The 25,365-nt window shown below is 39.1% G+C and overlaps 1 protein-coding gene across 5 annotated transcripts in view; it reads right to left on the reverse strand.

Annotated features, from left to right (window-relative positions):
* Window positions 1–3,774: 3,774 nt before the first annotated feature.
* The window catches only part of PSIP1 (PC4 and SRSF1 interacting protein 1), a 39,645-nt gene continuing 18,054 nt past the window's right edge, over window positions 3,775–25,365 (reverse strand). For all 5 annotated transcript variants that reach the window (XM_072860101.1, XM_072860100.1, XM_072860102.1 and 2 more), the window contains exons 8-17: window positions 24,251–24,389; window positions 22,393–22,468; window positions 21,278–21,503; window positions 20,489–20,607; window positions 17,943–17,998; window positions 16,646–16,716; window positions 10,649–10,750; window positions 9,738–9,957; window positions 7,316–7,427; window positions 3,775–4,547 (exon numbers count right to left, since the gene is read on the reverse strand). In XM_072860101.1, coding sequence (XP_072716202.1) covers window positions 4,484–4,547; window positions 7,316–7,427; window positions 9,738–9,957; window positions 10,649–10,750; window positions 16,646–16,716; window positions 17,943–17,998; window positions 20,489–20,607; window positions 21,278–21,503; window positions 22,393–22,468; window positions 24,251–24,389 — 1,185 coding nt within the window. In that variant the 3' untranslated portion in view covers window positions 3,775–4,483. The remainder of the gene's footprint in view (window positions 4,548–7,315; window positions 7,428–9,737; window positions 9,958–10,648; window positions 10,751–16,645; window positions 16,717–17,942; window positions 17,999–20,488; window positions 20,608–21,277; window positions 21,504–22,392; window positions 22,469–24,250; window positions 24,390–25,365) is intronic.

Raw genomic sequence — 25,365 nt, forward strand, 5'->3', positions numbered from 1 at the left:
TTTGACTGCCTAGTCAGTTCCCAGCTCTCAGAAATTATATTTGTATCTTTCAAGAGACACAGCTCATGGATACTCAGGCATTGTTGAAGGCGAGACGCCCATTTTTACAGTCAGTGAGATTCTGTGAATTTAGGTTACTTCTGTTTTGTAAATGGGCAGTAAATTCAGGCAGTAAAAGCCCAAGCGGCTGAACGGATAGAGCGTGACTCTAGTGACTTGCAAGCATACACTCAGGAGATTCATCTCTGCATCCATCTCAGTTAACCCTTTGAAGTAGTGGCATGGTTGACCCATTGTCTCTGAAACAGTTGTGCAAGACAGATATGTGTTAGGTCATCCACACTTGTGTGAAAACAAGGCAGATTTGGCATACTTGTGGAATACACAGTACTTCCTTTTGTGGTAAAAGTGTTATCCCACAAGCATGAGGTCGTTTACCCGGTGTGCGAGATGCCGATATACACACAGGGCAGAGGTATTTATTTCATGTCTGCGCAGAGATGGGTGCGAGGTGGTAGCTCCACAAAGCTAGCACAAAGTTCGGTCATACAGGTGCAGTATGTGTACAGTGTAGTTATGCCTATGCGTAAGTGATTACACAAAGCAGTTTTCTATTGGTCTACAGGTCTCTTATTTCAATGTAAAGCTACAGTGCTACTTTACTATTCTGCGCATGCTCAAAGGTGAGGGGTCTCTGCTTGGGCCGGGGTCTCCAGCTCAAGGGCTGTGACTTTTAGTGTGATAATGAGGATAGTTCGTGTGAGGGTGCTTCTTACCACACTTGTACTAGTTGTTTCAGATGGTTCCCAAAACGTCTTAATGAGCTTATGTGTTTCTCCAGGATGTGCTTCTCTCCCGAGGACAGTAATTCTTGTTTAGATGTTCCACTTTCCAGCCTGAATGCCCCTTACCAACTTTACATAAGCCCTGGCCTTCCACCAGCTCCTGTTAGACTGCACTGTTAGACTACAAAAGGGGCTTTGATACAAAGGAATGGTTAAAATTGGGAAGTGCCTATGTGAAAATTCCCATTTAACGTCTTTGCCGAAACACTTTTGAGGGTGGAGGTGGAAGTCGTTTTAGTTTCCTAATGCAGTAAAATACATCTCTTGACTAGCTGTCTGTAGAAATACACGAATTCCAGTGTGCAGTAACTACCTGTATTTGGAAGCTGAATGAGAATGCTGCTGTCTAGTCATCTGGCTGTATGGCCACGTTCGTTAGTCTCATCCCTTCACAGCAGTCTGTTGTAAACGCTAGAGATTTCTGAACTCAGCATCTGTGAAGGCCAAACATCGTGACCATCTGCCAAGGGCAACTGCATACTGGGAGCTGCCATGGATATTGATCTTCTAGCTTTAACTTGAGGTACTGTCTTCAAGATCTGAAAGCTATTCAGTTTCGGTGTATGAACACCTTCCATTTCATTACACAAATACATACTCATTATGCACATGAAAAGCTTTGCAAGCAATTTTAGCTTTTAGTTTTGTAACTACATGCATGTTTTTACCTCTGCGTGGGAGGAAATTGCTGTATTAAAAATCTTAACTATATTGCTGCACGCCAAAATTTCTTTCCGTGCCAAGTTTTAACTTCCCGTAATCACGTAAGTGGATTCTGCTTTGTAAAAACAGGCTTCAGTATTTAATCATTAACCTTTCTAAAGGCCTGTGGCTAGATACCTCAATTTCACAAGGCATCTGGTGTGTTACTACAAAGTGCTACAGTGTGCGAGTGCCACTGCGCTTTGTGCAAAAAGTCATCGATGGGCGTGCTTTGAGCAGCAACACGGAGGCCTTGCCCCAGGCACTCTTCACATCTCTTTCCCCCTTTGATTAATAGAACTGTGAAGAGAGAACAGTTTTAGGCTGCTTGCAGCTTCGGGCAGGAAGGTAGAGTGGAAATAGTACTGTTTCGTAAGTATGCACAAATCATGTTTTTGTTAAGATCGGTACAGATGCATACATGTGCACGTGCTTCTGTCCATTGACATAAATTATAGTGGAGTAATAAGGAGTGATAAAAAATATCCTTGCATCTGTAAAACTTAAAAGTACTCAATATAGTGAAGAAGTCTTTAGAAAGCATGCAGCATATTCTAGTATGAAGCAGCCAGCTGTACCAATACAGCAAAACAGGCTCCATAAATTCATCTGCTGGTGAACAGTGTTGTTGCATGTTGAAATAAATATTCTTCTGCTGGCTTTTTTATATTACCAAACATATAATCCTGCCTCATCTTAACAGTACAGCTAGTTTACAGATTATTGAGACCAAAAACGAACGTAATGGGCTCTGGTTAAGGACAACCTATAGAAGCAGTTAACATCATCTAGGTTTACCACTGTGTAAATGGACAGCTCGAAGTTGGTCAAACTACTTCGAACAGGCGTTAGCAGCAGCTTATGTGTAATGACTACATGTTGCACACATGGTCTTTGAAGGAGTGGCATACCTGGCAAGGGAAAACAACCTTCACCGTGATAGCTTCCAGCAAAGTTACATAAAGAAAAAACAAACTAGTGCAAACTAGCAAAGATGACTAAATATAGTTTTGAACACAATAAACATAATACTGCTTGTGCAATGAATATCAGTTCTGATTTCACGCTTTTCATGCCTTTTTCTGTGCCTCTGGTCACTAGTGAGGATTTTTTTGTTGTTACTTAAACCATGCAAGTGAAGAGAAGGGGAGATTAGGGCTATGATCCTAAAGCTCTTATGCAGTTTACTATTCTAGTCTGTTAGGAAGAAAGAAAAAGAAAAGGCAGCAAAAAGACAATGCTAGAGAAAAAAAAATTTCATCTCTTCAGAATTAGGAAAAGGAGAATAAGGAGGAGTTACTTCATAGTAGTGCATGATTTCAGTGGAAAAAAAAGCATGTCAAGATAAATCTGAAAGTGACAGATTGTCCCCGGAAAACAGGGAAGTTTGAAAGTGGTGCTGGAGTTACTGGACATTCACCTGGTCATGACATATTGAGGAAGTTGCTTTTTCCTATTACCAAGCATCTAGCTGCTTAGCACTACTGTAAGAGCAGAACTGCAAACGAAGTAAAGATTGTACCAAGTTGTTGAACTTGAAATGGCAAAAAAGCTCTATGCTTTGTTTTATATTATGAGCAGAAATCCCTTTTCTCCATACTACCCTGGGTAAGAACAAAAGAACAGCAAAAACCCCAGGTGGGCTGACTGAAGAGGGCATGGCAGTAATTTACAAGACATGTAAACAAGAAACAATTTGACTTTTCAGTATTTGATACCATGCTGTTTTGGTCATGCTGCAATACTGAGAACTCTTCCTTGTTTAATGTTGTGAGTTAAAGCTTCAGAAGTACTGGTCTCCACCAGGCTGTACTCGTGGTTTTCTCTTGCTGCCTTGAAGGTGACACAACACAAGGCAATACATACACCTGCAACACTGTCGCCTTCCCTGATACCCTCCCCCCTCCCCCCAAGATTCTTAGGACTATTAAACTCTAATTTCTAACCAGGCTGGTAAGAAATCCAGTGGCATACAATTTTTTCCTAGTTCTGATGTTGAGACAAAGGGTATTTCAGGAAAGAATTTTCAGAGGAGTTTGTGCCCGTTTCATTCCCTTTCAATGCCTTTACGAATTTTTCTTAAAATACATGACCAGTGTTCCTGTTAAAATTCAAGTTAGAAATGCCCAAGTTAATGCCAAGGCAATAAAATTGAAATAGCAGTAAAACCAAACACTTCTTGTTCCTATGAATGCTTCAGACTATACAAGTTAGTATTAAGAACCAGTCTCTCTTTATCAGTTTAAATTCTTTAATTTCATAAATTGTTCAAGACAGTGTTTTCCAACCAGTGTGCATCAACAGGCTCAGTGAAAACACCAGATGTCTTTCTAGTATACTTACTATACCAAAAGCATACCATAAAGTCACATTGCAGTAAATTGGCACAATGAGTTTTGCAAGAACTGAACTAAACTTGTTTAAAAAAGTGATTAAGTATACTCATACAATAACATTTTAACAGCTATAAAAATGCTGCTTCCAACTCCTACAAAACACAGTGAAAAGACATCCCAACAAGGGTTGAAAAACTATGCACAAACAGAGGTCAGTATCATCGAAGAGAGTGGTTTTATACAAATGAAGCAATTAGGCAGTTAAAAGTATTTACACTTTTTCCTGCTATTAGCTAGACAAACATACAGTAGTCAGATAAAAATATACTACAACTCTAAGTCCTGTAACATGTAAGCATTTGTTTTCTAACTGGAATTTTCACCTTTTGAAATGTGTTACCTGTTAATACTGGACAAAACTATTGGCAAAAGTGTTTAAATACTTTTAAACCAAGATTAAAGGGGCTTTTATTCCACAAAATTTAACTTTAAAATACTATGCTTATAAAATTATTTAAAACTTTCAGCAGTCTATAGATTTCAAATGCAAAACTTAACAATCCTCTTTAATTTGTATTTTAAAAAAAGACTCCAGTGGTGTCATTTGCTTTCAAAGGCAGAATCTTTTGCCGGCTTTTCAAGCTCCCTCTCTTCACCACATGTCCTAGAAACAAAATAAAGCAACATTAATGACCATATAAAAATGTGGAGAGCAAGACTTATTCCAGATGAACTTGTACAGTCTGGAGTGAGCGATGCTGATGTACATTCAGCAGTAGATGAGGTCTGGAGAACTGAAGCAGGTGGTGATACCAGCTGTCTATCTTCTCCCTCACACCGACTGCCCCCAAACGCAAAGCGAAGCTGGTGGCAATTAACACCACATTCATGTACATGCCCGGCTGTGAATGGCAGTCATTCCCAAGTGGTTTGTGTCCCATTCAGGCAGTCCTCCCTAGTCTGCTGCCAAATGTGTCAGCTCAGGTGGAAAAGCACTATGGCTTAACATACCTCACTAGTTGTAACTTTTCTTAGTAGCCAGAAATAATCCACTATGTGTCCCAAACACTAAGGTAACCACAGGAAGCAGTATATATTTTTACCAAACGAAATCAAAAAGGTGCTCTTAAATGCCAGTCACTTCAGAAGTATTATGTTACACAACTTCTGTCTTCCAAAATTTTTGAAGTACATCTTCAGACAAGTACAGATATGTCTTGCCTCTAAATTATCAAAGGGAGTAAAGTTCAGAACTGAACAGCCCTGTGATTTGAGAAGTTTACAAATTATTTGGTTAGAGTCAGTAGTGGGAACTGCAGGGGTGTTTTGAACATTGATGATTTGCTTATACTTATTTTGCTTACTAGTTTCTCACTTCTAAAAAACTGAATATTGCAAATAAAAATGTATGAAAAATACTGAATGAAAGGAAGCTTGTATGACAGAGACAGCACTCTAGCTTGCTTGAATTTAGAACAGGTATGTGAATGCACTTCTCAACACGCCAGGTATTTGCAAGAAGTGTTACAAAATCTGTTATAGAGCTGTTAGCAAACAATGAGCCTAAGTGCACAGAAACTGCTCCCAAGTAGCCCTGCAAGTTTTTCTGTAAAGTGGGTCCTTTTCTTTGTTTAGGTAAGTCAAAGAATGTGTTGGAGTGCAGAGTTCAAGGCCACAGCAAACACCACACACGCTTAAAGAGATTAATGTTTATTAGCAGAACATGACAGCCCCACTAGCTCATTGATGGAAGATATATTTGCAAGTTTTACAGATACAATCACTATTACTGAAGTATTAAAAATATTGTCTTGCCTCAGAGCTGCTTTTTTGAGACAGTCTTTATATTCAACAGCCTTTTCCAGGCATGTTGCATAACTATCTGAAGTATCTGCCTTAAGTTTCTTTTGACCAATGCCCACTGAGGTGTCATGCATGCACCCAAATATTCTTAATCCTTTTAATCACAAATAGAAAGGGCAATCTGACTGAGATTGCCTGTCACTCAAAAATCCAAGTGGTGCCAGGTCCTGTGGGAACAGGGAAAGGAGCAGGCCACGAAAGAATTCTACCTTGGAGGACCAGTTTAGTAGTCATTTATTTTTAAATACTTGGCCAAGTATATTCTATTATTACTGAACTGCCTTGCTATTGATTTCAAGTAACTCGGGTGTTGCACTTTGCAAGTACCATATTGTGATTTGCCCAAATCACCTATTTAAGCAGTGTGCTAGGCTGTGTAACCTGTGTTAGCAATCTACACTTGCACCCTCATTATGTTCCCATAACATGCTGCTTGTTCAGACCAAATGAATATTTGGCATCAGTGGATGAGAACTCCCAAATGTCACTTCTGAAAGCTGTGTAATCAGAAGCCAGTAGTTCTGAGGCTACCTCTCAGCAAATACCAAATTAATTTTCATCTTAAGGGTTTTTTTGGTTTTGTTCTAAGTTTAACTTTTGTAAATAACGGTCAATATTCCACTCACTTGTGCAGTTTTAATTGGGCAGAGAGCCAAAAGAATGCCAGGCAACTGCAGTTTCTCCTGGCCTGCATGAAGACAGCGATGAAAGGAAATCTTGCTTCAACACACACTGCTGAACAAAAAGAATCCCTGAGCACGGGGTACAGAAGCGCTCAGAGAAAAAGTGATACTTCAACAAAAGAGTTCAGCTCAAGGATAATTCTAGGTCTTTTCTGTGTTGTTTAATAAATTCTAATAAGTATTTCTCATCTTCTACAAGAGATTCACTGCTTGTTGTTCTTGTTTACAAAACAGCATTTTTCAGTGAGGCTACGGTTTAAACACTTACCTTCTGACAAATTCAAGCATCCTTATGGCTTCTTGTTTGGAAAAGGTAAATGCGTCAACCTCTGTAAAGCACTGAGAGTTCTGCAATTTCACAGGTCTAAGATCCAGCCTGCATTTGGGCAATTCTATGCAGGTTTACCTGCAGTTTACCTGCATTTGGGCAGTTCTATAGCTACACCATAGAACACTAATTAAAGTGGCTTAGCTATTGATTAGAATACATGATTTCACAAAAAACTTGATAAATCCCATCAGTTTCTGTAAGACTTGGTTCAGGCTTCCTTTGCTTCCAACTTAATAGCATCGAGTATTATAAAACATAGGAGAAAGCTTATACTTTGCCCTGTCTTGCCACATGCTGATTTTCCCCTAACAGGACATCCCATCATTTTTTTCTTTAAGTCTCCACTGTACCAGTGAGTGAAGTAACTTTTAAAGTGTTCATTCAAAACTTTAACAGAAGATTTGCATGCTATTATCATTCCCTGAAGTTGAGAGAAAACTCTGTAGAGAAAACAGTACCTCAACATGGCTAAGTACGTTCAATCTACTGCTGTTCTATTTACATCATTTTGCTAGAGCAGAACAGATCCTTAGTTCAGAAAGGTTAACAACTCACTTTTTCTTACTGCCAGCTTCATGCTTATCGTTCTTTTCCTCAGCATTCTCTCCATTGTGTTGTGACTGGTTGGTGTCTTGAGTTTCAGACCCTCCATTCAGAACCTTTGAACCTTTAAAATGAAAGGAGAGGGAAAGAAAACAGTACTGCAGGCAGCAAAACTGTGCTATAAAAAGCCCCAGGTAATTTTTTTACCTTCATCAACTTAAATGCTATACCAGCTGCTGATACCCAGCAGCTGAAACAATACAAAAAGCAGTAACTGATAAGGCTTCAACTTCTGAAAATGCCGTGCAACGAGCCTCATCCCCCAATTTTAATAATGGGAAATGAACATTATGTATTTCATGAGGTTTCAAGTTCTTCTTGTGCTTGCTAGGCTACAGAGGATAGGACTAATGCTTATTTGTATTCTAAGCAGTGAAAGAATATACTTCAGCAGTAAATTCTGTTTACCATTCTAATCTGGTCAGACAATTTTGGGGGATTTCTGATACTTTAACTGGAGGTTATTAGTTTCATGGATTCTTGTTTACTCTCAACTCTAACAACTATGTATATAATAAAATTTATGACAAACAGTATATATAAATAGAGTAAAAATGTTTAGTTATAGCATGCAGTTATCAAGCAGGAAAACAAAGCACTATGTAGAAGCTGTATTTAGTGAAGTCAAAGCAGGAATATTTAACCTCTTTAAAATTTCTGTGATAAATACATGTTTTGCTCTGGTGTTACAAGCCAGTGGATTTGGAGTGAATTGTTGAGAAATGTCACTTTCAATCAGAGTTGACAGTCCATTTTATTTCAAGTTTCAGGTTTACCAAAAACACCCCTCTATCAAACTACTGTGCTACACAAGACATTACTCATCAGAATACTTATAGGCTAAGAGATGCTAAAAAGCAGACAAGATAATTTTAAGATGACATTCTAGTTTAGACTTTCTCAGAATCAGTTCTGAACTTGAATACCATGGGAAGAATTCAATGAAACAATGAATGCTATAATCCCTTGTTACAAAGTAGATAGTCTGAAGCTGTACTTCAGCTGAAGTACAAACTGCTGTAATTGTTGTGCTTCATAAAGACAGTAAGGGTTCAGCAGTTCAGTTTTTCTGAAAGGGGAGAAGTACGAATATAAGGAACCAGAATTTCTCTTTGTAGCAAATAAAGAAAAATACAGTTCCACAAAATATCTCCCTACTCTGATACAAACTTCTTACTATTATCCATTTGATTGGGCAACAATATGGTATTTCAGTGTGTTCTGTTGAAGTCTCGTGTTAACCTTATCATTAGTCAGACTATTCTGTGTGTAGGAAGTCTTCCAGTTTAGATTCTTTGTTAAAATATTAGCTGTGCTGATCACTGGGTTGGGGAAAGAACTGTGTGGAACCTCTACTACATCACACATACTTCTCTCACCATAAAATGGTTAGATTTTATCATCATCCTTGCTTTCTTAGCAGTTACAAATACAGTGGCATTTCAACTACAGTTATTCTGAATCCTTGGCATCCTCAGTCACCTCAGTTACAGTAACTTGTTTATTCCAGATCCAGGTGGTGTAACTTCCAAACAGTTTTGCTCCCAGGATTCAAGTTCAAAGTAAATATAATTATCTCCAGTGGTTGTGGAGATCAAGGATCTAAATAATTTTAATAGATGGGTAGAACTCCTACATCTTCAAGGATTTCAATTCATTTGCAACACAGCTTTCCAATGTCTCTGTCTCATTTTGTTCCTCTATTTGAAAATGCAAGTATCTATTTTACTACATTTCTTTCATTTTTTAAAAAATAACTAACCTAAGTTATTGTAGAGCATGCTTACTATGGAAAGCTTTCAATATCATGCTGTACTTGTACAAGTGCTCATGATTCATCTGCAATAGTACTGCTAAGAGCATAAAGGCCTTTTCTCCCCTAAATGATGATTATTTCTTTACTCTTAGACTGAACTACTAAAGTTGCATCATGGAAGTGGTTAAAAGCTGCTGCTACACATAGTAGCATGCATGATATAGGAAGAGGCTAGTGAAGGAAATTAAGCAGTTAAAGCATAGGTGGAAGTCTAGGCACCAAAAGGCTACCTGAGGAATGGAAGGTAGTATGTTATTCTACCTCATGTTTTCTGTATTTTTATTCCATAAGGTAATAAAGTTAGAAAATTTACAGAGAAGTAAGAAATGACAAACTCAATTCTTGCAAAAGCCCTTCCCTTCAGGCAATAAAGGTAAAATAGCCACAGAAAACATTATACCCTTTAACTTGAAACTTATTATCCTTGGCTATTTCAAATATGTGAAGGTTTTAATAGATGGGTAGAATTCCTATGTCAAGGATTTTTTGAAGCTGGCTCAGGAACTGATGGAGACTAGGTCTTTTATATGACAAGAAACTAATACCACAGTGACTTACCTGTTTGGTCCTTTTCCTTTTCCATTTTTTTGTTTGTTCCTTTCTTCCACTGTTCTTTGGTTTTGTTGGCTTCCTCGTGCTGCTTCTGCTCAGCAAGTGATTTATTTAGTACTTGGGAAAGAACAGAATCTCCTTCCCCAACCAAAAACATGGTCTTGAACTTGTTGTATAGCATTGTAGATTTCTCCATGATAACTTGGCTAACTTTGAATTTCCGTATCTGAAATCAAAGTAATAAAACAATGAGCTCCACTTTAAATACCTACGTAATTTCATCACGTGCTAGATTAAATTCTTAATGTAACCTGAAATGAGATCATAGACTTTTACACTCTCTGAAGTATCACAGAATCACAGAACAGCCCAGGGAAGGGACCTTGAAAGATCACCTAGTCCAACCCTTCGTGGGAAAGGGAGCCTGGATGAGATTATCAAGCCCCTGTCCGATCACGTCTTGAAAACCTCCAGCAACGGGGACTCTACCACATCCCTGGGGAGGCTGTTCCAGTGAACGGTTGTTCTCACTGTAAAAAAGTTTTTTTTACACTAAGATGAAACCTCTGCTGGTGCAACTTGTACCCATTGCCCCTTGTCTTCTCCATGTGGCTGCTTGTGAAGGGAAAGCCTCTGTTCTCTTTGTAGATGCCCTTTAAGTGCTGGAATACTCTGATGAAGTCCCCCCTGAGCTTTCTCCAGGAAGAAAAGACCTAACCCCTTCAGTCTTTCCTTATAGGGCAGGTTTTCCAGCCCTTTCATCATCTTCATGGCCCTCCTTTAGACCCTCTCCAGTCTGTCCGCATCGTTCTTGAATTGTGGGGACCAGAACTGGACGCAGTACTCCAGTAGTAAATAACGCGGATATCAGTTTAAGAAAACACACAAGTTACTTTGATTAACACTGCAGATCTCACCTTCTTTAGAGTCAGAATCATCTCTGTATGTTTCTGAGCTTGTTGCATTGTGACTTGAAGGGATGCAAGCTCATCAAGAGCCTCAATACACCTGTTCACATCCTGTATATAAACAAGAAATTAGTTTGAAGACTTAGCTTACATGTTAATAATCCTTAATTAGCCATACTAAATTCACTTCCATGCTCAGTGATACCTTCCTATATCATCTTTAATTTGACTATGTACTTAATGTTAGAACAATTTATAGTCAAACTTGCAAACAAAGATTACTACCAGTTGCCTTTCAGCTACTTCCATAACAAAACGTAGATGCAATTTGAATAACTTCTGACTTTTAAAGTTTTATACTTTCAAAATACAAACTCAAGCTTTATGCCACTTTCACAATTCTAGTACTTCTGTGCTTGAAGCTGTTCTCCATAGTCAGCTTTTTCCATACACAATTTTTCCGAAGTGACTTGCCACTGAGCAGGTAGCAGACCACCTTAAGTGGGCTGAAGTTAATATACAGAACTGTATCTTGGTAGATTTTTCAGTTAGAAGTTTGATGAATGACACACTATGCAGGACACTCAGAAGTAACGATGTGAGCTTCTGATCCATTTCTTCTTCCTATAATACTTAGTTCTCAATTCCCTTATCTTCAGCTACTCTTGCTTATTTTAATTCCTCATTAGAACAAACAAGGTTCATCTCCAGCACAGGTCATAGTAATATTCTGCATCTTGTAAAAAGTTGTAGCTCCTGTTCTCAAGAGAAATTAATATTAAAAAACCCTAACGTATCAGGACTGTGCTCAGCAGAATTCTTACTATTATCCTTATGTGATAAATACAATTATGGTAAACTAAGTGTCCTTGCTGTAGCTCTACCACCAATGGTCTCTCCAGTACTGCAAAACATTTGCTCCATTGCGCCTCTGAATCAGAGGTTTGGTGGGGTTTGCGGGTCTTCCGTTTTTGCTTTTTTACTTACTATTTTAGGGGAATTTACTATCTGGTTCAGGACAGAGTGATTTATTTAAGATTAACCATTAAGTTGTGAAGTAAAAGCTTTCTAAATTTTATTTAAGGTCAACTGTTTTTGAGACAAAATATTGGCATAGACTTAAAATAATTTAAGAATAGGCCACACTGGAAATGAGTGTTTCATATTCAACACTGTGGTGGGTTAGCCTTGGCCAGCAGCCAGATGCCCAGCCAGCCCCTCATCTCTCCCTCCTCAGCAGTGCAGAGGGAGAAAATAGGATGAGAAAGCTCATGTGTTGAGATAAAGACAGGGAGATTGCTTACCAGTTACTGTCATGGGCAAAACAGACTCTACTTAGGGAAAATTAATTTATTACCAATTAAAATAGACTTGGGTTGTGAGAAACAAAGACAAACATTAAATCAGTACTTTTCCTTCCCCTCTCTCCCATGCTCAACTTTATTCCAGACTCCCTCCCCAGCCCATCCCCAAGCAGTGCAGTGGAGGCAGATGGTCAGTGCATCACAGTTCCTCTCTGCAACTCCTTCCCTATGGCATTCGCCTCTGCTCCAGCTTGGGCTCTCGCCAGAGGCTGCAGTCCTTCAGGAGAAATCTCCACACAGAGATCTCTCACACACAGAAATCTGTGTGAGCAACTGGTCCTTCATGGTCTCTCCTACAGGCTGCAGGGGAATACCTGCTCCAGCAAGATGGAGCACCTCCTCCCTTCTCCTCTGACCTTGGTGTTCCCTCTGCCATTTCTCACTCTTTCCTCTCTTCCTCCTCCAAAGTGTTTTGCCCTTTCTTAGTAAGTTTTCAGAGGCACCACTATCTTGGCTGAGGGGCTCAGCTATGCCCTGCAGTGGGTCCACTGGAGTCAGCTAGAACCAGCTGTGCCTGGCACGGGGCAGCCCCCTGCCCTCACTACCAGAATCTTGCCTCCGACTCCCAACACAATGCTGAGTTCCTGAGTTGGAGCACCTTGCTGCTTCTCATGCTACTGCACTTCTTCACTGACATGCATATCTTCTCATTGTACAAATGGCACTCACAAATGAAGATACTAAACCAAAGACTGAATCCCTTTCAGCACCATCCGTCCAAATGGTACTCTGAAAAGACCAGGTAATCAATTAGGGAAAGTCCTCAAACTGATGTCATTCTCACACCTCTCCTTGGCCTTAGCGGCAGTGAGACTTTTCTTGTCTTCAGCAGTACATAAAGGCAGAGATGGAATAAAGGCTTTTACTTGCTTTTTCAGTTGTGTAAATGGAAATGGGTTTTTGAAGATTTGCATCCCCTCCAGGACTTCAAATAAGAAAGCGACTGGTAAAGTATTTTTGGTCTGGTCTCATGATTTGAGGTTTCAGTTAGAGAAAAAAACTAAACAAAACAAAAACAACAGAAGCACAAATAACCTTAAATTCACAAAACCTGGTAGTATTGTTCTAAAGCACCAAAGGCATAGAAATTAAAATAGGCTTAAAAAAAGATACAGCTCTAGTCCTTCCCTATCTGTTTTCACTGCCCAACCTTAACTGGATTCTAAGGTGTAACAATTTAGATACAACATACACGAGTGCTTGACAACCCTCACTGTAAAAAAGCTTTTTCTTATTTTTAAGCAGTATTTCCTGTATTGACATCAGTGTTCACTGTTTCTTGTCTTTTCACTGAGAAGAGTCTGGCTCTGTTGTCTTTCCACACTCCATTCAGGTATTTACACGTATGGAGAAGATCCCCCTCTCAGCCCTCTCTTCTCCAGGCTGACCACTCCCAGCTCTCTCAGCCTCTCCTATGACAGATGCTCCAAGCCCTTAATTCATCTTTGTGGCCCTTTATTGGGCTCCCTACAGTACGTCCATGGGGAGCCCAAAAGAGGACCCAGTGTCTCACCAGCGCGGAGTAGAGGTCAGTCATCACCTCCTTCCATGTTTTGGCAACTTCCTTTCCAATGCAGCCCAGGGTGCTGTTCACCACCTTTGCCACAAGAGCACACTGCTGGCTCATGGTAAGCCTGGTGTCCACAAGCACCCCCAAATAATTTCCTGACTCCCCAGCCTGTGCTGGTGCGCAGGGTTATTCCTTCCCAGGGGCAGCACTTGAACCTCTGTTGAACTTCATGCACTTTCTGTTGGCACATTTCTCCAGCCTGTCCAAGTCCCTCTGGATGGCAGCACACCCGTCAAATCCTGCCTTTTGGTTTTGCATCATCTGCAAACTTGCTACGGGTGTGGTCTGTCCCATCATCCCAGTCATTAATGAAGATGTTTTAACAGTATTGACTGCTAGTCACTGGCATTTAGCTGGACTCACTGCCACTGATCACAGTCTTTTGTGCCCTGCAGTTTAGCCGGTTTTCGGTCCACCTTGCTATCCACTTAATTAGTCCAGACTTCATCAGTTTGTCTACAAGGCTGTTACGAAAGACAGTGTAAAAGGCCTTTTTCAACTTAATATAAACAACATCCACTGCTCTCCCTCATCCACCAAGCCAGTCACCTCACAGAAGGATGTCAAGTTTGGTCAAGCATGATTTCCTCTTCATTAACCCATGATGACAACTCCCAGAGACCTTACTGTCCTTCATATTATTGGAAACAATTTCCAGGAGGATTTGCTCCATCACCTTCTAAGGGATCGATGCAAGGCCGACTGGCCTGCAGTTTCCCAGAGCCTTCTTCCAGAAGATGAGGGTGACACTGGCTTTCTTCCAGTCCTTGGGAACCTCCTCCTAATCACCGTGACTTTTCAAAAATAAAATGGAGTGGATGCACAATGACATCAAGCTCCCTCAGCACTCTTCGGTTTATTCCACATCAGGTCCCACTTTGTTTAAATGTTCCGTAATTTGATCCTTGTCCACTAAGCATCAAGTCTTTCCTGTTCCGGACTTTCCATTGGTCTTGGGGACCTAGGATTCTTTAAAGGAATTGTACAAGCAAACTGAGGTCAAGAAGGCATTGAATACCTTGGTCTTCTTGCCATTTTTCACTGGATCCTCCACCCCGTTCAGCAGAAGGCCCACATTTTCCCAGTCTTCCTGTTGCTGGTGAGGTACTTGAAGAAGCTTTGTTGTCCTTCATTTCTCCCCAGATTTAACTCCAGGTGGGTTTTGGCTTTCCTAAGCACATCCCTCCATGCTTGGACAGTGTCTGCATATTCCTCCAAGGTCAACTGTCCCTGCTTCCACTTCCTGTATGCTTCCTTTTTTTGTGTCCTGACTATACTCAGGAGCTCCTTGTTCATCCATGCAGCCCTCCTGCCACGTTTCGTTATTTTCCTGCTTGTCAAGATGGATCAATCTTGACAAGGAGGTAATTCCTAAAAGTGGGACAGATCTCCTGGTCTCTTCTCTCCAGCATGGTCTTCTCAAGGGATTCTTCCAAGCAGATCCCTGTAGAGGCCAAAGTCTGCTCTCCTGAGCACAGAGCTGTGATCCTTTTTGGCCTGCTCCCTCTTCCCAGGATCCTGAACTTCACTGTCTCAGCCACTGCAGCCAAGGTTGCTCATGACCTTCATATCCCTGACCAGATCTTCCCTATTTATAAGAATCAGGTCCAACAGGGTGTCTTCCCTTATCAGCTGCTTGATAACCAGTGTTACGAAGTTGTCACACTCCAGAAACTTCCTAGATTGCTGTACAATCTCCATCTTGTCCCTTGAGCAGATACCAGGATGGTTCAAGCCTCAAATGAGGACCAGAGCCTTTGAACCGTAGGTTTTCCCCAGTTGCCTGAAGATGACTTCATTCTTTACTTCTGCCTGATCACATGATCTGCAGTAGACATCCTCATTATGTCACCCTCTTGGTCTGCCCACTAATCCTGACCTGTAAACTCTCAGTTGGCTGAGCTCTGTCCCAATGCAGAGGTCCACACATTCCCACTGGTCTCTCACATAAAGGGTATCCCACATCTTGTCTTCCCAGCACCTGTCTTTCCTAAAGAACCTGTATACATACATGGCAACACCCCAGTCCCAGGAACTACTCCACCAAATCTGTGATGCCAGTGAAACCATAGCCCTGCAACTGCAGAGAGACGTCCAGTTCCTCTGATTTGTTCCCCATGCTGTATGCATTAGGCTACAGCCACCTCGAAGAGGCACCCACTTGTGCTGACTTTCCAGAAAGTTTATAAGAGCTTTCCTCATAATGCTGTGCTGCCAGCACTTCCTCATTTCTGTGCAGATGCTTGTGGGAATGCCACTTCAGTCCTGTTCTGTTGAGGAATTCTGTTATTACAAGGACAATTCCGTTTACATCACCCTGCATCATCTGATTGCGATCCTGCTCCACCACTTCCTCACTTCCCCCTCTGCTACTGTTCCTAGTTTAAAGCTCTTTAACCAGCTTGGCCAGCCTCTCGGCAGCAATACTTTTGCCCCAAGTAGCTGGGTGGATCCTGCCACCTCCTAGTAGTCCTATCCATTCCTTCACAAGCCCTTTCTTCAAGAAAGGAACAACCGCCTGGGTCCCCATACCTTGACCACCACCCTCAGAGTCACGCAGTCATGCTTGATACTTTGCAGGTCTCCCCGACTATATCATTGGTACCCAACTTAGAAAACCAGCAGCAGTTAATAAATAGTCTTAAGGCCAGACAAGCCTCAACCATCTGTCAGTAACGTTCCAAATCTGAGCCCTCAGCAAGCAGACTTCCCTCACAATGAGTGGGGTCAGCAGATGGGGACCTCCATCCCTTGCATCAGGGAGCCTGGCACTACTACACTCATTGTGTCCTTCTGGTGCTTCTGCATGGCTCAGGCTGAGCTGGCACAGATGCTTCATTTGACAGAATTTTGTCTAAATGTTTCTAGTATATAATTTATTATGAAGTATTTTCAAACAAAACCAATTTTACATCTTTTAATGTCCACAGTAAGCTCATTTAAGCAGCAGTTATCTTTCAAACAGAAAAAATTCTATTCATTCTCAGAATATTTATTAAAAATCAACATGCATGCCAAGTATTTCCTACTGGAATTATACACATAAATCAGTTTTTAAAAAAAAATACTTACAAGATTATCAATTTTCAGGGAGTTCTTAATTTCTGCATGTATCCTTTGAAGCCTTGAATCCATTGATGTTTCTGAAGATTAAAAACAGTATGGATGAATATTTGATAATCACATCAGGTTTGTTTTTGTAGAAAACTTTGCACAAACCTGAACTTCATACAGAATGCTGAGAAATATGGGCAGGCACTCTACATCAGATAACCATGCAGACACACCCATAAATACACCACAGGGCTTACTATCAGAAACAAAGTACGCAGCTTTTTAAAACTGGACACTATTAGCAACCTACATAGTTTTCTCCTTAGGAGTTACAAACTGAAAATAATTTTCTATTTCAATATACAGCTGTCACCCTCTACTTGTGGGCCAGGCTAAAAGGAAGTTTTAATAAAAACTAAAAGTTGCAAAGCTGGAAAGCCTTTAATGACAGGACACCTGGATGTTTTCAGTAAATTGGGCATGATTCAAGTTACAGTCCAAATCCATCCAAATGAAATGTTCCCAGTACACCTGCTCCAGCAGGTGTGCAAGATGAATGAACATGTCTTTCTCTCATTCACATGCTGAATGCCTGTTTGGATTTTTTCATACACAAGTGGTATGTATTCTGAACAATACTGCAAGCAAACAAGAGTTTCCTTCAAGTCCAATCCATCTTGGATGGGTCCGGATACTTCTCTTTTCTTCCCCTGCCAACACTGGATTGGTTGTAATCCATGCCACTGGATCTGTACTATACTACAAACTACAGCCAGTGGTTTGGATTGCCCTTAAAGATGGGAGTACTAAAAAAGGAACGACTTATCCCTACGAAGGTCAGTTTGCAAGTCTGGGTTAGTAGACAAGACCACAGTAATCTGAATCTAAGCCTCTTGCTTAGGAAGAACAAGCCTCGTGCTTTAGCAAGAGGTAGTAACTAAATACTTTGAAGAAGTCCCTCAGATTATTGTGTTATGAGAAGACAGAAAGGAGAAAATAAAGGGAAGAACGGAAGTGATTTGGTTCAAAGAATAAGAGCTTTTGTTTCTTGTTCACAAACTGAAGGGATCATTAAGGTTTAAAAGCTCAAATGACAGTAAAATAGGAATAGCAAAGACCTGTTCTAATGAACTGAAGAAAGAACGAACATAGAAGAACAGGAATGCACTATTTCACAGATCTGAAGGAACCAGTCATGGATCAAACATCTTGGACTGAGACCCCAAAGCCATCCTTAGTAATAAATTATCTTATCTGACAATTCTGTTCAAAATTTAAGATGACCAAAAATACTGCTTAGCTTCTTTAAACTAACCTCTCTTCTTCTCCATCTTCTTAACTTCTGTTTTCTTGCCTTCTTCTTTACTCTGCCTATCAAAAATGTTAAAGTGTTTTTACAATGTTGTAAAGTCCGTTTTTCAGTCTTTTTTTTTCCAATTTTTAGATGAGATGCAATGTTTTGAGGTATTATCTCAGTAAAACATTAGCATGCAAAAAACCACAAAGAGCTAAACCCTGGTTTTCAGAGACTGAAATAAATTAACAAAATTAGTTAGCCGAGATACTGCTGATAAATCCTTCATACTGACAGACGGTTTTCCCTAGAAGCAGCAAATTAAAGGATTTCAAAAACAAGTCACATTTCTAAACTGTACTTTGTTTTGGTTGCATGTACAAATTGGTAAAATGGCATTGTACAGAACTAAATTATGGAGAAATAAAATACTTCTATTATAATGACAAAAGGAGTAAAACTATTTAACATTACCCCAGGGAATTATGGAGTGATCAATTAGTCATAATCAGTTCCTATGTGACTTATTTTCTCATATAATTAATTGTAACTGTATAAGTATCCTACAACTAACCATAAACGTATCGGTGATAATTTAAATATTCTTGAAACAAATAGTAATAAAGGAAAAAAATTTATTACAAGTTCATTGAAATCTCCTGGCTCTTTCTCTAATTGTATCACTAAAAATAAAGCTGGGACTCAAGAAAAAACAAAAACTTGTCTCCATCTCAGTTACACGATGAAGACAGGCAGAAGTCCTTCAAACAAGCTTTTCAACTCTTTATTCAGAGAAGATCATGAACCCCTGTTTAGCATTCCTCACTCTTGTCTTACTGAGGGGTTTCAAAGCCTCATTTTAGAATTTCAGCACATGGGTATTTCAGCACACCATGACTAAATATTCTGTGACTCATTTTCTTCCTGTTGTAGTAATAGGCATCCATAAAATATCCAAGCCTGCATGTCTATCATCTTCCCTGTTCCTTTCTTACTCTATCCGGTTACAAAATCAACAGTTCTCAAGTACGTAAGATGATTTTACTTCAACTGGCAACACAAGCTCATGCCATTTAAAGAGTACATGCAAACTCTGTGTATGTACAGAACGGTGTACAAAGCACTGCTATTAGACTTAAATAAATATTAAAGAAGTAACTACAAAGACCAGAAAATGGAAACTGTGCTGATGAGAAAAATAACCAAAAAAGGTATCAGCCTATATTCAGTGTATTAGTAGAGGAACTTGAAGACAGACAGCACAAAAAGAAGTCTTTCTACTTTTTATCAATATTAAGTTTTGTGGTATTAGTCATCAGCTACAATTAAATTCATTATGCATTCATTAACTACTACTCCTTTGTCTTACTGAAACAATGCTCTATCTACCCTCCAATGCATAAAATATGACAGCTATTTAAATGTAGGGGAGATTTGATTATAACCAAATCCATATATGACAGTTTGATTGCAGAAATCAATCAGCATATGTCAGATTTAAATAGTGATATATTAAGAGCTGCAAAGATGCTAAGGACAATTTAGTATCTCTGGAGTTGGAAATGCTTAGGTTTGGTACAGGCAAGTAGAGTAATTATGTTAGGTTTCCAGAGAAGGAGTGACAGGAAGAAGAGCAGAAGAAAGGGCTAGAGGATAAAAAGCCCCAAACAAACTAGATTCTTCTTAATGAATGTGAAAAAGGTAGCGTTTTGCTATTACAGGTGAAGGGGACCATTATCTTCCTCCTTCTTCTCCACATTTTTACCTTGTTCTCCCTTTCTTCCACCCTCCCACCAACTGTGGGGATGGGAACATCATGCTCTCGTGGTGGCGGCTTCTTCACCCATTTGCAGAATAGCTCTTGAGAATGAGTCAGATTTCTTCCTATTGTCCCACCCCCCACAGTTTCTGGCAGGATCTTCTCTCCATTCTTATGCTTGATTCATTTGTGATAATTTATCTTCCAAATGCAGACTGCTCTTGGTAGAGAGCAGTGGAGACTTACTCAACTGGCTTTGCAGTGCTAGAGTAGAATAATTCTTAATTTTTTGCTTGTTCTGTCTGACGGTGTGTGCTCCAGCTGCCAGACAGAGAAGGAAATGTTTTCCAGGTAACCCTATGCATTCCACAACCTGATCAAAAATCCATAACCATGGATTAATAGGTCCTACCAGTTCTCAATCTAATGTATCCCAAACATCAAGAAAAATATATGGCTTTCCTGAAGAGTTTTTCACACTGATCCCTTTTCACATGGATATTCTTAGGTTACTTCTAAGCAGAACCCACCAGCTGCCTTCTGCTAGAAATTCTAAGTCACTGAAAGACTGACATCGCTTAATTTCTAGGTTCAATTCTTCCCATCCTTCCACAATAGAACATACTGGTTTAGAGGAGCTTTTTACTCTCCACTTAAAAAGAAGTTAAAATAGACTAAAAAAGGGTGGGGGGAGAGAACAACAGAACACAGTGCAAACTAGTTTGGAATTTTTTCAGATATTGCCTCCTCCTGTTAGTTTCAAAGTACTCCTAAAACTTGCAGACATCACATGTTAAAACATACTCACGATTCAGATTCTGTCTGTTCCTCTTGCTTACGCTTTCTTTCTGCTACTTCTCTCTCATGTTGGCCTCTTACAATGTTTCTTCTATGAGCTGCCTGAAAGCTTCTTCCCCCCTTTTTCTTCTGTTTTTATTTGGGATTTTAGGATTGGAAAGAGAAAAGGAGTCTTTAGATTACTGAAAAGCAACATTATTAAATCATTGTTTCTGTAAACAGGTAAACCTACCTACACTAAATATCTTTGAAGCAACTCTGCTCCATGGAACAACCTGACATGCCTTTCCCTGCAACTAAATACAAGACCTCCACATATTGCTAAGTCCTGAATTTCTTCAGTGCTTTCTCCCTTTTTCCTTTTCTAATAGAAGGCAAATATTCTAAGCACCAGAAAAATGAAGGCATTCCAAATTATTAGCTAGGCACAGCTTTATACCTTTCAAAAACTTGATTTCAAGCCAAATGTTCTCTTAGACAACACCCAAGGAAAAAAAGTTTGTGTTCTGAGGTGTTCCTCAGATGGAAAAAGCCTTTTGACAAAATAAATCACTGCTACATTTAAATCCTTTGTTAAAAAAGAAAAGTGTCTTAGAAAAGATGCTTTTCTTAGAAAATACCATAGAAGTTCCTGAAATAATTATTTGACAAAATGAAGTTCTGCAACTTTTATTCTAATATCTATATTAGCCAGCCCAAGGGCTCCAACCTTTACTAAGATCTGGCATTAACTTCAAGAAAGATCTTCAGTGATACTGCCGTCCCCTACAATAAATATATCAGTAAAGCAAAATTATACCTTGTCACCTTCTTGTTCTTCTCCATCATCTTCAGAATCAGAAGCTGACGCAGAACCCACCTTCGGAGCATTTTTCCTTTTTGGTTCAGCCTCCTTCTTTCCTTCCTTTTTGTCAAATTCCTTCTTTGATTTCTCCTCTTCCTTCTGACTTTCCTCATCTTTTTTCCCTTGCTTTTTGGGCTTTTCTTCTGGTCCTTTTTTCTTTACCTTCTCCTCCTCATTAACACTAAAACATGAACAGTATTTAGCCATCATATCAATTATCCACAGTGAGTTTAAAACATCACGTTCTTCCAAGTCAGGAAGTTGATTTTTTTTTTTTACCACAGAATATTAAAAATTATGAAGTTAATTCACTCCCAGCTCTTTTAATGACTTAAAAAAATACTCAGTCTTTTTCTAAAATTATAGCCCACTACCTATGCAAAAAAAGAAATTAATAATAGTATGGAGGCCCTAATGAAGCTAACGTTAATATATGTGCATAGATCCAAAAGAAAAAACTTAATGCTCAGAAGTTCTCCACACAGATATGTGTCTGCAGGACCAAGAGCACATACACTGTAAACTAGTTTTATAAAGTATACTTATTTAAGTTGTACGTACACTGAAACTGTGAATCTGCTAATCTATAGAAAACTATGCTAATGCTCAACTTTTCCTTCAGTTACCAGAACCACTAAGGATTTAACACAAGAAATTAAGAGGGTAAAAACACAATTTAGGTAACAAATAGTGTTGGAATTCCATCAGAAGAGATTTCTGAAACAAAAGTGTAAAAAAAAAATTCAGTATTTCAGTTTTGCATGATCTTGTCTTTTCTCTTAATAAACACCTTCTCCTCTTCACCCAGCATATAATTTGCACAGATTTTACAAGTTAGGAAGGTTAAGATCTTTCTGTCTCTTGTTCCAGAAATGTACTACCTTGAGTTACTATGTATTAATTACCCGAGCTGTAAATAACAACATCAAAGCAAACACTAACTCATACTGAATACTAAAGGGGCAAAAACCTGTCAGGGACTCAGTACTAATGACAAAGTCTTAACATGGAGAACAACATGGCTTACAATGAAGAAGCTTTATATTAAGAAACAAAACAGAACAACTCACGAGTCACTCTCTGAAAGACAAGGTGGTTTCACCAACTTGGGTCTCCCTCTTGGTTTTGGAACCTTTACTTCGGAAGCTAGTATTTATACAGAAATAACAGGTTAGTCTGCAGCCACCATCTGCTCCTTGTCTATGAAGAAAAACTCTTACTCAACAGACAGAAGCTACACTTTAATCAAAATATATACCCTAACTTTGTTATAAAAAAATCCAAGTGTTAAGCAAGTTCCAAACTTTAATCAAGATCTCTTTGAAAAATTAAAGTGTTGGTAGGTTTTTTTTAGCTAATTGGTAAATTAAACTTGGTGGGTTTTTAGCCACAGGCTCCAACTAGCAATTCTTGTGTTTTTTGTACTCTGTGCAGTTAGGATTTGCTTCCCATGTTGCATAACTAATATGAACAAGTCTGAAATTAGAGAATGAGAAAGTTTGAAATCAGAGAATGGAAAGAAGTCATTTAGGGTCCACACTTATGCAGACTGTTTGCCAGTATTTTTAGATGTATCATGGGGCTTCCATCACTTTTCCTGATAACAAACCACTAACAAGAAGTTTCACCAGCACACTACAGTACAGAGCAAAACTTTGCATTTCCTCAGATTCATCATATTGTTAGGAATAAGACAAATAGTGTGTCTGCCTTCCTGGCACTTATATCCCTCAAATGCTTGTCCGATACCACAGTGAACATGTGGTTAGGAAACCTAACACTCAGTGTTTAAACTGCTGTTGGTGTTAGCATGGAGCACTGTTAAGCAAGAGATGCATACATCATATCAACACCAGAAAAGGCCGCACAGTACATCTTATAAAAAGGCAGTTTATACAGGGAGTGAAAGCATCTCTTATAGATCCTTTCCTGCTCCTACAGACAACAGTTAATAAAAACAAACAATTGTAAAGATAAAAACACATACAAATATTAAAAATGTACATTTAGTACATGTAATGAAGGGGGGAAGGGGAGCTGAAATAATATGTAATTTCCTCACAGCTTCCAAGGCAAAAGTAATTAAGTCTAGTTTACTGTGGTTGCACTTTCTAAAAGTTATTTTCATATTGTCAGCAGACACAGATGAGTATAAATTATTTGTTTCCCAGACTAGATGCTCATACAATGTACTTAACTGCTGCAATAACTGTTTTCCGATGTAGTGGTTAATGATCAGTTCAATAATATCTGCAAGTTTACCACAAAAATTCCAGTGTATTTTGAAAGATTTTGAAAGACATTGTATTTGTATTTTGAAAGACATTGCTACTTTCAAAGAAACAAGCACTGCAGAATTATCACCAACTGGTTCTAATTACACATTTTTTAAAAAGCAGTTTTATCTTCTTTTCATTTGTCTATCAATCTGCACAGACTGCCTTAAGTATCTTTTCCAACAAGTCTCTCCAGCTCGCTGGTTTTACTGTCATCTGAGCTCCACCTACAGGCTCTCTGTCCCCTTCAGTTCCCCTCCTTGTGTTTTATGGATATTCTAGCACAAATAAAGGATTTTATAGACCTTGAATGAATAGAAAACCTTTATGGAGCAACAATGCAAGAAGAGCTCTTATTGTATATGTATAGTTTACCAGCATTCTATGAAGAAGGCTTTTCTAAAGGTGATAGCTGTACCCAAAAACGACTCTTATTTAGAGGACTGAGCATTAATGCTAACAATTTAAATCCATTTATGTCCTAAATTCTTCAGTTTGAGATGAGGTGTTTTCTCATTACAACCTATTGGCAAAGACTGCCTTTAGCATGAGAAAGTACTCTGTTGTACTTTAGGGGAAAGAGACAGCTCCCTGACTAATTCTACTAAAGTATTTCTGTGGTGAAAAAAATTAATCTTTCTTTTAAAGTTACCTGCTGGTCTTCCTCTTTTGGGGCTTACTTTTGGAGACACTGGCACAGGAGCTGCTGCTGCCACTGCTGCTGCCACTGCCGCTGCCACTGCCGCTGTTGCCACTGCTGCTGCTTCGTCAGCTTCAGCTTGTTTTTCAGCCTAGTTTACAGAATGAATTTAACAAGTGAAAAAACACAGGGCACCAATTTCTCAATTACCTTCTCGAACAACAGTTTTAAACTTCTACAAATGCATTATTACGCTATTGCTTCTACACTTGAAAAAAAAGTTTCCAAATTTAGTAATAGATTATATCTAAATATCACTAATTTTGCCCTCTCCATAGCATCACTACCTGATACAGCAATGTTTCATATCATTTCAACCAGCCCATTCATGTTCAGAACAATAAACTATCTTGGTACAACAAAGGAAAAAGATTATTTGTAAGTATTTTTAAGATCACCATAACAGCATGCCAAAAACCAGTTTTAAGTAGTTAAGTTCATATCCCCCCCCCCCCAATACCCTTCTTTAAGATGCTATCATCTCCCCTAGCTGCATCAAAGTATCAAGCCAGTAGATGGAACTATTCAGGAAAACACCTCCTTCTAGCTCTACGGGCAATTATTCACAATGAAAAATTGTACGTTGACCTGCACTAACTGGACATAATGACCTTCATCTACGTAGTCATTTTAAGGGGGCTGGGTTGTAAAAACAGATAGAACTTATGACAAAAGAAGGTCTTGATGAAAGGATACATATCTCCCTGCAGAAACATTCCATAACCATACATACAGATAAGAAGAATTGAGAAAAATCCCAACGGGAGAAAATATTAACAGAATTTAGTGTCCTGGATGCAGGAGCATCAGCTAGCAGCAACAGAAAAGTTATAGGCAAATACATATTTATCTTAATATTCTTTGTGGGCACTTATAATAAAGGACAATTTTCAAGAACAGAGACAAACTTAAATCTAGAACAGAGTAGAGGTGCATCGCTCGTATTAACTGTACTTCCCATCAGTCTACAGAAAGACTATTTAAATGAAGACAGGAAAATAGCTGTTAGAATGCCTTTTTACAATCCCAGGAAAAGAAAACACGTTTAAGGCAAATAAGAAATGCAG

The sequence above is a fragment of the Ciconia boyciana genome, chromosome 4, assembly GCF_034638445.1.
Source record: "Ciconia boyciana chromosome 4, ASM3463844v1, whole genome shotgun sequence".
In the NCBI taxonomy this organism is placed as follows: Eukaryota; Metazoa; Chordata; class Aves; order Ciconiiformes; family Ciconiidae; genus Ciconia; species Ciconia boyciana.